Source organism: Durio zibethinus, chromosome 7, assembly GCF_047325235.1.
Source record: "Durio zibethinus cultivar Kanyao isolate XHJ-2024 chromosome 7, ASM4732523v1, whole genome shotgun sequence".
Taxonomy (NCBI): domain Eukaryota; kingdom Viridiplantae; phylum Streptophyta; class Magnoliopsida; order Malvales; family Malvaceae; genus Durio; species Durio zibethinus.
The window spans coordinates 19646454-19662380 of NC_143168.1; the positions used below are offsets into that span (position 1 = coordinate 19646454).

The following is a 15927-nucleotide window of genomic DNA, read 5'->3' on the forward strand; positions in this document are numbered from 1 at the left end:
ATTTTTTTATTATTTATTTTTTTGAAGAAATAAAAAATTTTTATCATATTAAAGATTTTCTATAAATACTCCAATATATTGGTAATATTTAAAAAAAATTCTCATATAGGGATTTCATAAAAGCATCACTACTCAAAATACTTTTAGAATTTTATCCTCGGATAAAATTTTTTGTTTCCTCATTCTTTATTATTTTATTTTTAACAAATTAGTTTATTTCTATTTTTATTATTAAAAAAATGTATTATATTGAAAACTTTTTATAAATACTCTAATACGTTGGTAGTATTTAAAAAAAAAATTTTCACCTAGAGATTTCTTAGGTATCACTATTTGGAATACCTTTGATTCATCATTGGACAAAAATTTTCTTTTGTACATTTTTTAATTATTTTTTTGTTATTATTCTTAAATTTAAAAATATCAAAAGTTAAGAAACCATTTTCCTTTTTTATTAGTGTTATCATTATTATCTTTAGTTATTATTTTTATTTATTATATTATTTTATAAGGTTAATTTTAATTTTAACAAAATTATCAAACTTTAAACTATATTTTTCATTATTTATTTTTATTTTCATTTTTACCCAAAAAATAAAAATTTATTCTAATAAATTTAAATATTTTAACATGCATAAATATTAATGATAAAATTTAAAATAATACATAAAATATTAAAAAACTTTTTTTTCTGTATAAAAATTGATTTTTTTTTCTTTTTTATGCAGAAGGTTTGGTTATGGAGCTGGGTTCTTCTTTACTGGGAAAATCGTGACTTTTGATTGACCTCTTTTTTCTATTTATTCTTTTATTTTTGGGTTGCAGTGTGTTGTTAGTTGGATGCATACAGAGGCTGTGTTGGCTACTTGTAAGGACTGGGGATGGGTGGTGTTTCGTACAGTCTTAGCTCTAGGCAGTGACAAATAAAGGTTGGAAATGGAACGATTAGGGATGGTATTATAGATGATGCAATGTAGACACCGATTTTGTCCAGTATATATTTATATATATATATAACAATAATGATTTTAATAATAATAAAATTGGTTTAATTAAAATTAAAAATCAATTAATTATTAAAAAAAAAGAATAGAACAGAAAAAAGAAAAATCGAGGATGGCAGTGGTGCCTTCCCCTGCACCATTGCCACCAGGCTCTACACCCCACCCTTCTGATCACCATACCCTACCCTCCACCCCTCTAATCACCCATCCCGCTAACATCCACTACCCTCACTGTCAAATAAGACAGAAACAAATAATAGGGCATAGGGCTCGTGCTTATACCTCATGTCAAGCTTTGTGCCCTTCCCTCAAGCACACGCACGGTCGGAGCTCTATAAATAGAGCTCCTAGCCAAACCAAAAAATACACAGAGAAGGAGGGACGCTGTAAAAAAAATACTGCAAAAAAAAATAAACAAGAAAAAAACACAGTCCTCCCTATAGGGAGGAACCTCAGCGTCGAAGCTCCCTGCAAGAACAAAAAATCAGATTAGTCTTTGTTTTATAAAAACAAAAAACTCAAAAAAGTTCAAACCCCGATCTACGCTGATCTGGGCTTGTTTTCCCGAAAAGAAAGTCGAATCTGTGTTCAGGGAACCGAGGGGAATGTTTTGGTATTTTTTGGAAATTTTTTGACCATCGACAATGACGACCGATGACCAACGAATGGCAATGACGACGACAGAGGCACGACTAGTCGGCCACCTGTGTTTGGCCGAAGAAAAAAAAAGAGGATTTTTTTTCTTCTGAAAAGGAAAAATGAATGAAAAAAAAATTTAACTTTTATATAGAACACCAATAGCCAAAACGACGCTGTTTCAATAAATGCCCAAAATGACGTCGTTTTAAGCACCCAGGATCCGGGCGTCAACCCGCGACCTGATCCGTGGTCCGCGCACCCGACCCTCGCCCCGTTTCTCCATCAACCTCTGACCGATCTGACTGAACCAGAATCGAATAGCTGAGCCAATCAAACCATGCCCAGACCGAGTCGGATCGTCAGACTAAACCGCTCAACTGAATCGTGTGTTGAACTGAACCTTTTTCGATCCAACCGAACCATCGTTGACCGATCTGGTTTAGGTAAAAAAAAATTTTTTTTGAATTTTCTAATTTTTTTATATATTATTATTTTTGTAATTTTAAGTATTTTTTTATTATTTATGCATTATAAGTTTGTTAGATAAGTTTTTTAATTGTTTTAATAATAATAAAAATGAAAATAAGTAAGATAATGATTAAAATATATATTAAAAATGCTTAAAAATAATAATAATACAATAATTGTTATTATTTTCCCTGCTTAGATGTTGGAGGGAATAAAAAAACATTTTCCTAAAGAAATAATTTCGCCTAGATGTTGGAGAGTTATTATTAATAAATTTTTACAAAAAGAAATATATAAGAATTTTTTTTTTAATTTTAAAAAATTATTAAAATCAAACTTGCTCCAAAAATCCACCTAGATGTTGGGGATTTTTAGAGATGTTTATATTTTCTTAAAAATGATCCCTTAAATCCAAACCCATAAAATTTGAAACCCCTAAAATCCAAACCCTTAAATCAAAACCCTAAACCTTCCATATCCTAAAATTCAAGCCTTAAAATCCTCTAAACCTTAAAACCAAACCTTCAAAACCTCTACTTAAACCCTTACTCAAAACCTTCAGAAAATCCTAAGGGCACGTGTGAGAATCCCATTTGAAATTATTTGTTCTCGAATGCTGCCTAGATGATGGGGTATTTAGGAAACTTTATTTCATTAAGTTTTTTATACGAGTTCTTAAGTTGCTTTAATAATAAGATTAACTACAAAAGTATAATAATGAAATGGGATCTTAAATATAAACAGTCGCACCTAAGCTCTGCCTAGATGTTGGAGAGTCGAGGTGGTCTCATTATATTCAAGAATCCTACTCTAAATTTATATTTCATCACTTTGCATACTTACATTATCATGTTATTTGTATTGTATTTCTCTGTCTTTAATTTTCATTTGTTGCCTACAATACCATCATTTTATTTTTCATATAAAATTTTCCAAAATATATATTTTTGATATTATAAAATAAAATAAAAAAAACATTCCGAAGGAAATAATTCTTGGTACTCTGCCTAGATGTTGGAGAGTCACTAATATTTATCTTCTATAAAGATTGTTATTTCATTTTAAGGATTATCGTGTTAAATCTTAAGCGAAAAGAGTTATTTTAAATTCTGCCTAGATGTTGGAGAATTTTAAAATAATTCTTTAACTTCAAGATTTTCTCGATATTCCTAAAGAAAGAACTTTAGCAAAATTTTATTTTTCCAAATAAAGGGAATTACTATTAAATTTCAAGTCAAAACCATTTTTATCCAACACCGAAAATAGCGCATAATTAAATGGTGCCAATTTATGGGCGTTGTAGGGGTGCTAATTCTTTCCCACACGTAACCGATTCTTGAGCCTAACCTGGTTTGTCGTAGACTGAAATTTATTTTTTTGATAAACTTTAAACTCGTTTTTATAGTTTTGTTAAAAAGATAAACTTTTGGGTGGCCAATCACACCCTAACAAAGATTGGTGGTGACTCTTTTTTTATTTTTCTCGATTTTAAAAACACATTACGTCTGACGGTCCCAAAACTGTTATGACAGTTTGGCGACTCAACTGGGGAATTTAATTTGAGAGTCAAGCCAAAACTTTTAATTAAGTGCTATTAAGATTTGTTGGAGTTAATTGGTTTTATTTGACATTTCATTTAATCTTCTTTATTTTAATTTTTCATAAAAATATGCGTTAATGAATAAGATAAATTGTATGTTAGTTGTTATTTTATTTTAATTTTGTGTTTATGGTACTTTGATTAATACATTATTTGGTACACACTTTGCATATTCATGCATGAGCTCTAGACCCAGGCTCTATCCCTTTTAAGAGAAAGCAAAGTAGCTACACTCTTGTGAAGTGATAACCTCCACATTTGCTAGCAAAACACTTCCACTCAGATTGAACCCATTCCGTTACTAGATTGTAATAGGTGAGGATCGGGGAGCCTTACTAGTCTATAACGAATGATGATGTGAGGAATAGTCTGAGAACTTTTAGACACATAAATATTAACCCAGCATATAGTGAGCCGTAAGGTCTAACTTTAGGCTAGAGCCATGCTGTCCCTTTTACGAGAAAATTACCTAAATTAGGACACTATGTATATTCTGTTATGACGCATGTTATACTTGTTCATTCATTTACTCATTTTTATTTATTTGTTTTATTTACATTATTGATTTGTTTAATTCTTTTGTTGTCTTTAATTTTGTTGCATACATCATATAGGTACCATATTTCTAGAGGGTATTGTTTTGGACTAATCTTTAACAAGAAAAACTTTTAGAAAACCTAAAGGATGTCATTCATATGTAAGAGCTACTTAGAGGTCAAGAACCATTCAGAAAGTACTCAGGGGAAAGAAAGAGATTGCTTAGTAGATGGTCACATATCGATGCTACCACAGTCAGTGCATATGGATCTCAGTCAGAATAATATATCAAAATTGGAAGCTATTTGGAAACAGTGGAGAATAGAGAGAGAAGAATCTTTTTCCAAGAAATATGGGGATGTGGCACTGCTTATGTCAGTGAAGGTTGATGAACAACTGATGAGAGCCGTAATACAATTTTGAGATCCATCTTATCGATGCTTTGTATTCAACCAAGAAGACTTGGGCCCCACGATTGAAGAATATTATTTTTTACTCCGGATAGAGTCTACCAATCAAGATAAGATCAATTGGAAAGAGCATAAGACTACTGGATATAAGAAGAAGTTAGTCAAGATCATGCAAGTAGAGGTTGAAGAGATAGACAAGCATAAGAAGGAAAAGAACGAGGTTGAGACCATTCCATTAGCTTTTTTGCTCGAGTATATAAAAAAATATACTGATACTGATCAGGGGTTGGATGTGTTTGCTTTAGCCATGTATGGATTGATGATATTCCCTAAGGTATTAGGACATATAAAAGCATTAGTGATTGACTTTTTTAAGCAATTGGATAAAGGTATAAATCTTTCAACGACTATTTTGGTAGAGACTGTTAGATCACTTAATTTTTGTAGAAAGAAGGGTGAAGGGTGATTTATAGGGTGTGTTTAGTTGCTTTTTGTTTGGCTCAGAAGTCATTTTTGGGAAAAAAAGACATCATTTCGGCCATTCTCCGTTCATTTCAGTCCTATCAAGGAGTTTGTGGCTAAAGAATAGAGAAAAGATTAGACAAAAGGTCAGTGGTTGGCATTTTTTCTAAAGCTCACTAGTGAGATGTAACATGGAGGGCACCATGGATGCTTTCGATGGCCATCTTGTATAATTGTGGAGATGAGTCATGGGTACCTTTGTTAGGAATATAGGGGGTAATGAGTTATGCCCCTCTTATGGTTCAAAGACAATATGACTCACGGCAGTTTATCCCTATGACTTATGGACTCATTTCACTCGAGTTCGATTATGAGACACCCGATTATGTGAAAAAGGTTCGTGAAATCATCAAAGAAGGGAAGCAAGTCAACCAAATGAGTCTAGCTAGATTTGCAGATAATGTTGTAAAAGGTTACCTTGCCTGGAGGATAAAAAGGGTTAACGAAATTAGGCCTCTACCAGCCGATGTTTTAAAAAAGTTACCAGCTCTTATTTTAGTATTGGTATTGTCGACTTTTGAGATTGCCCAATGAGAGTTTGAGATTGAAAAAAAAAGGTTAGAGAAAGAGAAGATGGTTATGATAGATCAGGTTAACCAATTGAGATATGATTTAATGATGAGAGATGATGTAGTACAAAAATTGACCAAAGAACGTAAAGTATTGAAAGAAGATCTGTAAAATCTACATCAAGAAAATAAAAAACTGAGGTTGGATAGTAAACCTTTGAAGGGATCCAAGAAGGATATGGAAGAACTACGAGATATGGTAGAGTATTGGAAGAATAAAGTTCGAGAGAATAAAGAAATGATCTTTGCACTCACCAAAGAACAACATGAATGGAAAGAAAAACTTTCAGGAGCTTTTGAAAAAGTAGCAAGGCACCAAAGAGAAAGTGAGAAGCTAAAAGCTAAACTAATGAGGGAACAAAATAGGAACTTTGATTTGCAAAGTGAGAAAAAAGCCTTAGAGCATGAATTAATGAGCTTGGAGCTTCAATTGACAAAAAATTAGAGTCACATAGACAAGATTTTGACTGAGTGGCAAAAGAGAGAGGATTATTGGGCTCGCACTTGCAATATAAAGGTGGGTGCTAAAGAGATGTGGAGAGCGAAAAGTTTAGGGAGATAGCAATACATCGAATATCTGACTGCTCAAATCTATAAGACTGTTCGAAAAATAAGTAACATGGTTGAAAAGGCGAAAGCACTAGAATGAGAGATTGTACCAACTCAAAGCCATGGTCAGAGATTACTGAATTTCTTATGTGAAGCTAGGGAGCAATATGCTCAAATTAAATGTTTTTATGGTTTTAATGCAAGAATGATCGGATGATGTATAAAAGCCCCCATGGTTAATGAAAGTTTCTTTTTGTTTTGATTGATCTAAAACAATACCCACAATTTGCATATCATTCATTCCATACATGCATTTTAATAAAGGTAAATAAACAATGATATTATATCATGCATTCTAATTCATGGTTAATAAACTAAGGTTCAAGGATAGCAAAGCTGAAGAATCTAAGTCAGACAATCTCGCATAGATATAATACTCATTCTTAAGCTCGAGTTATGGAAGAAGAGAATGCAACCAGATTTGAGAGAGTTAAAAGGGTACAAAAAGAAATAAAAGAAAGAGTGATGGAGATACAACAAAGTATCAAAGCCCAGATGGCTGAATTAAGATAATTACTAACTGGTTCAGTGAAAGGTAAAGAAGTTGTTGGGGCATCAAGGACAGGGGAAAAAGTTAATATGGAAAAGCCATTATACCCTCTGGGATTCACTCCGCCTTAGGTTCAGGTTCAAGTTCCTTGGGGTATACACATACAACCACCAAGTGCATAGCCATACCCTTATGTCAATCATTATGCAAGTCAACAACCGACCCACTTGAATACTAATTTGAGATCCATCTCAGTCGATCCGATCATGGTACCAAATCTTGATGACCCTGTTGAACAAGAGAAGTCTTACGAAATGTCAGAACCTGTTATAAATTTAAAAATTTGAAACAAGTATGACCAACTTGAGAAGAGGCTCAAAGTGGTTGAAAGTAATGACCTTTATGAGGTTGTTGGCGCTAATAAGCTGAGCCTAGTGCCTGACTTGGTCATCTCACCAAAATTCAAGACCTCAGATTTCGAGAAATATGATGGAACAAAGTGTCCTTCCGCTCATATCATCATGTTCTGTAGAAAGATGACGGGTCATACCCATAATGACAAACTCTTGATATACTGTTTCCAAGATAGTTTGATTGGTTCAATGGCAAAATGGTACGTGCAGTTAGATTGAAGCAAAATTCACTCATGGAAAGACTTGGCCAAAGTTTTTCTTGTTCAGTATAAACATGTCTTGGATACAACCCCTAATAGGTTGTCACTACAAAATATGGAGAAAAAATCAAAGAAAACCTTCAAGGAATATGCGCATCGATGGAGAGATGTGGCAGCTTAAGTCTAACCACCACTGACTGAAAAAGAGATAACTATGCTATTTGTCAACATATTGAAAGCTTTGTACTATGACAGATTGGTAGGGAATGCCATGAAAAACTTTTCTGACATGGTAATCTCAGGAGAGATGATAGAGAACGCTATCAAAAGTGGCAAAATTGAAGGGCTCGAAAAAAAAATAGCAACTTTAAAGAAGAAAAAGCAGAAGACACATGCTGTCACTCACAAAAATCCCTCACACCATCCTTTTGTCCCATATAATCCATACCCCCTTACTACCCTACCACAAACCAAATTTTTCAACAACCATATCATTATCGAGTACCCTGACAACCACCGCTCAGACCAAGCTTTAGCCCTTAGCCATCCAATTACACCTATACACCTCCAAGTAGACTATTTGCCCAACCAATCCATCCAAACAACAATAAAAAAACCCCACAAAATAATAACAATCGAGAAAGACCTCATTTTGATCCAATTTTTATGTCTTATATTGATTTGTACTTTCAGTTAGAGAGAGGTCATCTTATCGCTCATTCCTACATAAAACCATTAAAGTCACCTTATCCGAGTTGGTATGACCCTAACGCTAAGTGCGATTATCATTATGGTATTACAGAACACTCTATTAAAAATTGTATAGTACTTAAACATAAGGTGCAAGGTCTAATAAACGATAGCCTTTTAACTTTTGACACCAAATTCAAGCCAAGTGTTAGTGAAAACCCTTTGCCAGATCACACCAGAGGGAAAAGTAATATGGTGGATAAGGAAAAATATGTGAAAATCAAAAGAGGTGTGGTTGAAATAAAGACTCATTTTGAATGGGTGTATGACTGTTTATGCGAGGTGAGTATGATTCCACCGTTATTTTTGGATAACAATGGAAGTCATGGAAACCTCGACCATTCTTGTAAGTACCATGGAAGATTAGTTGGACATTCAATCCAAGGTTGTAAGGACTTTAAATGAATATTGCAGAGCTTGATGGATGAGGCCATCATTGAGTTTTATGATAAATGTGATGGAAATAGTGTGAATACAGTATGTGATGATTGTTTTGGCAAATCTTTTATCCCTAAACCTCTCACTGTCTACTATAATGAGAAACCAAAGCCCCTAATTGAGAAAACCATCTCCTCTTCAAGACACCACTGACCATTGTCCATTCCCTTATCAAATCGATAAAGCAGTCCCATGGAGATACGATTATGATATGGTGATGCGAGGGCCTAATATGACCTCGAATAATCTAAGTATGAAGAATACTACCAACATAACGAGAATACGAAGAATGACCCAAAGTGGTCAAATTTACCCTCTTGAAATGTTAGAAAGGGCCAGGAAAGGGAAAGGCAAGATAGAAGAAGAAGACACAAGGGAAAGCCAAAATTCTCAATCGGTGGTAAGCTTAGAAGTGAAAGTTAACAAACTGGTGTCAGAAAAAGAAGCTTGTGAGTTTTTAAAGATCATTAAACATAGTAAGTATGGTGTGGCTGACTAGCTAAATAAACAGTCAGCTTGTATTTTCTTACTGTCGCTACTATTTAATTCTAAGCCGTATAGGAATGCTTTGCTGAAAGTGCTCAACCAAGCTTATGTCGAGCATAATATTTCTGTTCAAAAGGTAGATCACATGGTTGTGAATATTATAGCCTCAAATTTCATCACCTTCAATGATGATGAAATACCTACGGAAGCATATGGTAGTGTTAAGGCTTTACATGTTACTATTAAGTGCAAGTCCCACACTATGGCCAAAGTGCTGATTGACAATGGATCGTCTATTAATGTTATACCTCTAACGATATTGTCAAAGCTTCTAGTGGAACCTTCTCATATGTAAAATAGCCATATGATTGTAAGAACGTTTGACGAGGTACGAAAAGAGATAATTGGTGATATAGAGATCCCATTATAGATCGATCCTTTTACCTTCAATGTCATATTTCAAGTAATGGACATAACTCCTGCATATAGTTGTCTACTTGACAGACTTTGGATTCACACGATCGAAGTTGTACCTTATCTTTACATCAAAAGGTAAAATTCATCATAAAAGGAAAACAAGTTTGTATGGATAGTGAGAAGGATTTATTAGTAATAAAGACCTTAACAACTCCCTACATTAAGGCAGCAGAAGAAATGATCGAATGTTCTTTCAGAGCTTTTAAAGTAGCAAATGCTACTTACATAAGAGAAGGGTCAAAGATACCGATCCCTCAATTGTTAAAAACTATGAAATGGTGATCAAGCAAACTGTTGGCAAGGGTTGGCGAGTTGGACAAGGCTTAGGGAAAGCTCTACAAGGAATCGCAAGAGCACCATGCTCGGTTGAAAATAAAGAAAGATATGGGTTAGGCTATAAGCCTACAGCTGTTAATAAAAAAAAATGTAATGTTGGAGAAGAAAGAAAAGAGAATGGCATGCCTCAAAGGGTAAAATTTGATTGATGGAAAAATGGTATTCCCTTATTTGTATGAAACATTTCGTTTAGATGGGTATGTCTATCCTGGATCAACAAAGGTCAAACAAAAGGAATCGGTAGTGGGATTGGAGGAAGTCTTTTCTCAATTTCAAATTGGAGCAGAGGAAGGAGTCATGCAGAAAGAAGAGATCTTTTTAGGTTAAGAGACCCAAGAATGGTGTACCATTTTATTATCCTTGAACCTTTTAACTCAAAATTTTCAATTGCTTCTGCCCAAGAGCATGCGAAGGAAATGTATGGGCTTATTTTCATTGTCTTAATAAAATGATGAATGCAATGCATTTCACTTATACTATGTTCTCTATTTTTCATTTTTCTTTTCTTTCATTACCATTCTCTTTGCCCTTGCCAAGATCAATATATATTTCTTTGTGATTACACCCATTTTGAGGTTTTCTAATAATGAACATTATGGATGATCAAGGCAATAACATCGGGTTTGATTTTGAAATTTGACTCATATTAGCGAGCTTGATAATAATGTTGATTCAGAAGATTATGATTTACCTTATGATCTGTTGAAATGGATGGAACAAGAGAAGAAAATTATAGAACCCTACCAGGAATCAACTGACCCATTAAATTTGAGAGATGGTGACAATAAGAAAGAAGTTAGGGTCAATACTTCACTATCACTTATTGAGAAGCAAATGTTGTTGAATCTGCTATGAGAGTACATAGATGTATTTGCATGATCTTACCAGGATATGTCAGGACTTAGCATAGAGGTGGTTGAGCATAGGTTACCTTTAAAACCAGAATGTCGACCAGTACAGCAGAAGTTGAGACACATGAAGCCAAAAATGTTACTAAAGATAAAAGAAGAAGTAAAAAAGTAATTCGACGCTAGTTTCTTAGAAGTAGCCAAGTACCTTGAATGGGTAGCCAATATAGTCCCAGTTTTTAAGAAAGATGGAAAAGTTAGAATGTGTGTGGACTATCGAGATTTAAATAGAGCTAGCCCAAAGGATAGTTTTCCATTGCCATATATTGATACCCTTATGGATAACACTGCTAAGTACTCCACTTTTTCATTCATGGATGGGTTCTTTGGCTACAATCAGATCAAAATGGCTCATGAAGATATGGAAAAAACTACATTTATGATAATGTGGGGCACGTTTTGCTATAAAGTTATGCTTTTTGGGCTAAAAAATGCTGGTGCCACATATCAAAGGGTGATGTTCACTCTCTTTCATGATATGATGCATAAAGAGATAGAGGTTTATGTTGATGATATGATAGCTAAGTCTTAGAAAAGGGAAAATCATGTTGTTAATCTCAGAAAGCTTTTTGAAAGATTACGGAGATACCAGCTCAAGCTAAATCCAGCCAAATGCACCTTTAGTGTTAAATTTAGAAAATTGTTAGCGTTTATAGTCAGTGAAAGAGGTATAGAAGTAGACCCTGATAAAATTTTAGTCATTCAAGAATTGTCAGCACCACGTACGCAAAGGTAGGTGAGAGGTTTTTTAGGGTGATCGAATTATATTTCTCGTTTCATATCTCAATTTACCTCAAAATGTGATCCAATCTTTAGGTTTCTTCTTAAAAATAATCTTGGTGAATGGGAAGAAGAATGCCAAAATGCATTTGAAAAGATTAAAGAGTATTTGATAAACCCACCGGTGTTGGTTCCACCAGTTGTAAGAAGACCGTTGATTTTATATCCAACGATTCAAGAAAAATTGATGGGATGTGTATTGAGGCAAAGAGATGAAACTGGTAAGAAAGAGCATGCTATATACTATTTGAGTAAAAAGTTTACAGAGTATGAGGCCAAGTACCCCCAAATAGAAAAAATATGTTGTGCCATAGTTTGGACTACTCGTAGACTCAGGCAATACATGCTCTACCATACGATGTGGCTAATATCGAAATTAGATCCCTTCAAGTACATTTTTGAAAAACCATCTTTATCAGGCAAGCTAGCAAGATGGCAAGTCATGTTCTCAAAATATGATATTATGTATGTGACACAAAAATCCATAAAGAGAGTGCAATTGCTGATTTTTTTACCGATCAAACTACAGAAGATTATGAACCTATGAAGTTTGAGTTTTCAGATGAAGATTTGATGGAAATCTTACAGGATAAAGATAAAGAGCCTGTAAGAGAAGTATGGAAAATATTTTTTGACGGGGCATCCAATTAATAGGGCATGGCATTGGAACAGTGCTAATATCTCCAGCAAAGAATTATTACCCTTGTACCACAAGGTTAGATTTCAACTGCACAAATAATGTTGTTGAATATGAAGCATACGTCATGGGGTTACAGATGGCCATTGAAAAGAAAATTGAAACACTAGAAGTATATGGGGATTCAGACTTGGTAATTTATCAACTAAAAAATGAATGGGAGACCAGGGACTTAAAATTAGTGTTATATCAAAAACACATAATTGGCTTGATGAAACATTTTAAAAAGATCCAATTTCAACATGTTTCTCGAAAAGAAAACCATATTGCTGACGCCTTGGCTACTTTGGCAGCAATGTTCAGGTTAAATAATAGTACGAGAATTCAGCCCATTAGAGTACAAATGAAAATTTTACCAGCCCACTATTTAAACTTAAAAAAAGAGGTAGATCGATAACCTTGGTACTATACATTGTACAATATATCAAGTGTCAAAACTACCTAGAGTAGGCTTTAGAAAATGATAAAAAGATCATTCGAAGATTAGCAGCAGGTTTTGTGCTTGATGGAGAAATCCTGTATAAAAATAGTCGAGATCAAATTTTGCTAAGGTGCATCGATGCTGTGAAAACAAGAAGGATACTTGAAGAAGTACACAAAAGAATTTATGGAACACATGCTAACGGGCATATGATGGCCAAATAAATTATGAAAGCTGGTTACTACTGGTCTATAATGGAAAATGATTGCATCAGTTATGCTATGAAGTGTCACAAATGTTAAATTTATGCAGATAAAATTTATTCTCCTCTAGTCTCGCTACACGTCTTGGCACCACCATGGCTTTTCTCCATGTGGGGAATGGATGTGATCAGACCCATAACCCCAAAAACTTCAAATGGGCATCGATTTATCTTTGTGATAATCGATTACTTTACAAAATAGGTAGAAGCAGCTTTGTATGCTAGTATTACGCGATCAGTAGTGTGTAGATTTATAAAAAGAGAGATAATATGCTAGTATGGGCTTTCGAAAAAGATCATTTAAAATAATACTAGCAATTTGAACAATAAAATGATGAAAGAATTGTGTACACAGTTCAAGATCGAGCATTATCATTCAGCACCATATCACCCAAAAATGAATGGTGCAGTGGAAGCTGCGAATAAAAACATTAAGAGAATACTAGGAAAAATGACTGACACATATAAGGATTGGCATGAAAAGTTACCTTTTGCTTTGCCTGCCTATAGAACATCAATCCGAACCTCCACAGGGGCCACCCCATTTTTGCTAGTGTATGAGATGAAAGTTGTATTACCGATTGAGGTGGAAATTCCTTCTCTGAGGGTGTTAATAGAGACAGAATTGGATGAGGCAAAATGGGCTCAAGATCATTTCGAGCAACTGAATCTTACTGAAGAGAAAAGATTCTTAGCACTCAGTTATGGACAAATGTATCAAAGAAGAATCATGTGAGCACATGATAAAAGGATATGACCCTGATGCTTTCGCGAGCGCGAATTGGTTTTAAAAAAGATTTTGCCATGTCAACATGACAATAGAGGAAAATGGACGCCTAATTAGGAAGGTCCATATGTAGAAAAAAAGGCCTTTTCTGTTAGAGCTCTGATCCTTGTAGAAATGGATGGTGATGAATTGCCAAGTCCTGTAAATTTAGACACTGTCAAGAAATATTTTGCTTAAAAAAAAGAAAAAAGAAAAAAAATACAAAAAAAAGAAAAAAATGACAAAAAAGAAAGAAGTAATTCAGATTGAAAACTCGAAAAGGGCGGTTTGAATTAAAAGGTGTCATTTGAGCTGAAAACCTGAAAAGGTGACTCGAATGAAAGTGAAGCTCGAGAAGGTCTTTCAAAGAATGAAGGAGTGGCACCAAATGGATGAATTCTTGCCAGAATTAAGGGAGATGACTTTTAGGGGCTAGTCCCCATTAGTCATAGATATAGGGTGTTGTAACGGTTTTGGGACCACAGACGTAAAAGAGTTTTAAAATTAAAGTAAATGAGGAGTCACCAACAATTTTTGTTAGGGTTTGATTAACCACCCAAAAGTTTATCTTTTTAATAAAACTATAAAAGCAAGTTTAAAGTTTATCAAAAAGATAAATTTTGATCTACGAAAAACCAGGTTGGGTTCGGGAGTCGATTATGTGTGAGGAAAGATTAGCACCCCCACAACGCCCATAAATTAGTACCATTTAATTATGCGCTATTTTCGGTGTTGAATAAAAATGGTTTCAATTTGAAATTTAACACTAATTCCTTTCATTTGAAAAAATACAATTTTTTTAAAGCTCTTTATTTAAGAATATTAAGAAAATCTTAAAGTTAAAGAATTATTTTAAAATTCTCCAACATCTAGGCAGAATTTAAAATAACTCTTTTCGCTTAAGATTTAACACGATAATCCTTAAAATGAAATAACAATCGCTATAAAAAATAATTGTTAGTGACTCTCTAACATCTAGGTAGAGTACCAAAAATTATTTCTTTCGAAATGTTATTTTTATTTTATTTTATAGTATCACAACTTTTTTTAAAACGCGTTATTCTTTTTTTTATTGTAAAATATTTTATCATCAAACAGTAAATTAAAGAGAGAATAATGCTGACAATTATTGATTATCACAGGCTAACATATGTATGCTAATGAATGTCATGTAAAATGAAATATAATTTAAAAGTTGGATTCTTAAGTATAATGAGACCACCTTGACTCTACAACATGTAGGCAGAGCTTAGGTGTGACTGTTTATATTTAAGATCCCCATTAACTAATATACTTTTTATTTATTAATCTTATTATTAATGCGAAATAAGAAATCATGTGAAAAGATTTAACGAAATAAAATTTCCTAAATACCCCATCATATAGGCGACATTCGAGAGCAAATTGTTTCAAATGGAATTTTCACACGCGTTCTTAGGATTTTTAGGATGTTGTGAGTAAGGGTTTGAGTAGAGGTTTTGAAGGTTTGGTTTTTAGGGGTTTGGATTTAAGAGATTTTGGATTTTGGGGTTTAGATTTAAAGGATTTCAGATTTTAGGGGTTTTAAAAATGCGAACATCTCTAAAAATCTCCAACATCTAGGCAAACTTTCGGAGCAAGTTCAATTTTTATAATCTTTTTTTTTAAAAAAAATTAATTTAAGAAACATAATTTTTTTATAAAAATGTTCTTTCTCTTTTTTTTAAAAAAAATGTTCTTTTTTTATGAAAACTTATTATAAAAAATATTGTTAGCTTATTTAGTATTTTTCATAATAATAATTTTCCAACATCTAGGCGAAATTATTATTTTTGAAATATGATTTAATTCCCTCTAACATCTAGGCAGAGAAAAAAATTCTATTATTATTATTATTTAAGCATTCTTAATATTTTTTAAATTATTATTTTACTTTGTTTTCATTTTATTATTATTAAAAAAATTAAAAAAAAACTTATCCTAACAAATTTAAAACTTATCATGCATAAATATATAAAAAAGAAGAAAAAAAACTTAAAATAACAAAAAAAATAATATATAAAAAAATTAGAAAATTCAAAAAAAAAATTTTTTTACCTAAACCGGACCGATCAATAGCAGTTTGGTTCGGTGGTTCGGTTCGGTGTTTCGATGCAATCTGGGCAT

The 15927-nt window shown here is 33.3% G+C and overlaps 1 protein-coding gene across 1 annotated transcript; it reads left to right on the top strand.

The window, feature by feature from the left end:
• The first annotated feature begins 9499 nt into the window (after window positions 1-9499).
• Window positions 9500-13752, top strand: LOC149518089 (uncharacterized). The gene is made up of 14 exons (XM_089763409.1): window positions 9500-9523; window positions 9640-9848; window positions 10142-10366; window positions 10599-10749; window positions 10837-10967; window positions 11088-11265; window positions 11389-11498; window positions 11673-12055; window positions 12166-12251; window positions 12413-12466; window positions 12563-12670; window positions 12784-12924; window positions 13219-13257; window positions 13372-13752. Exons 1-14 carry the CDS (start codon window positions 9500-9502, stop codon window positions 13750-13752), a joined length of 2220 nt encoding a protein of 739 aa, XP_089619535.1.
• Window positions 13753-15927: the final 2175 nt, after the last annotated feature.

Excerpts from the sequence above, each read along its gene's own strand:
- LOC149518089 (XM_089763409.1), top strand. The coding sequence starts at position 9,500 with ATGATTGTAAGAACGTTTGACGAG. Across the intron at positions 10,367-10,598 it reads CAAGAGCATGCGAAGGAAAT|CGAGCTTGATAATAATGTTG; the intron begins GTATGGGCTTAT and ends GACTCATATTAG. Across the intron at positions 12,925-13,218 it reads CAAGAAGGATACTTGAAGAA|GTAGAAGCAGCTTTGTATGC; the intron begins GTACACAAAAGA and ends TTTACAAAATAG.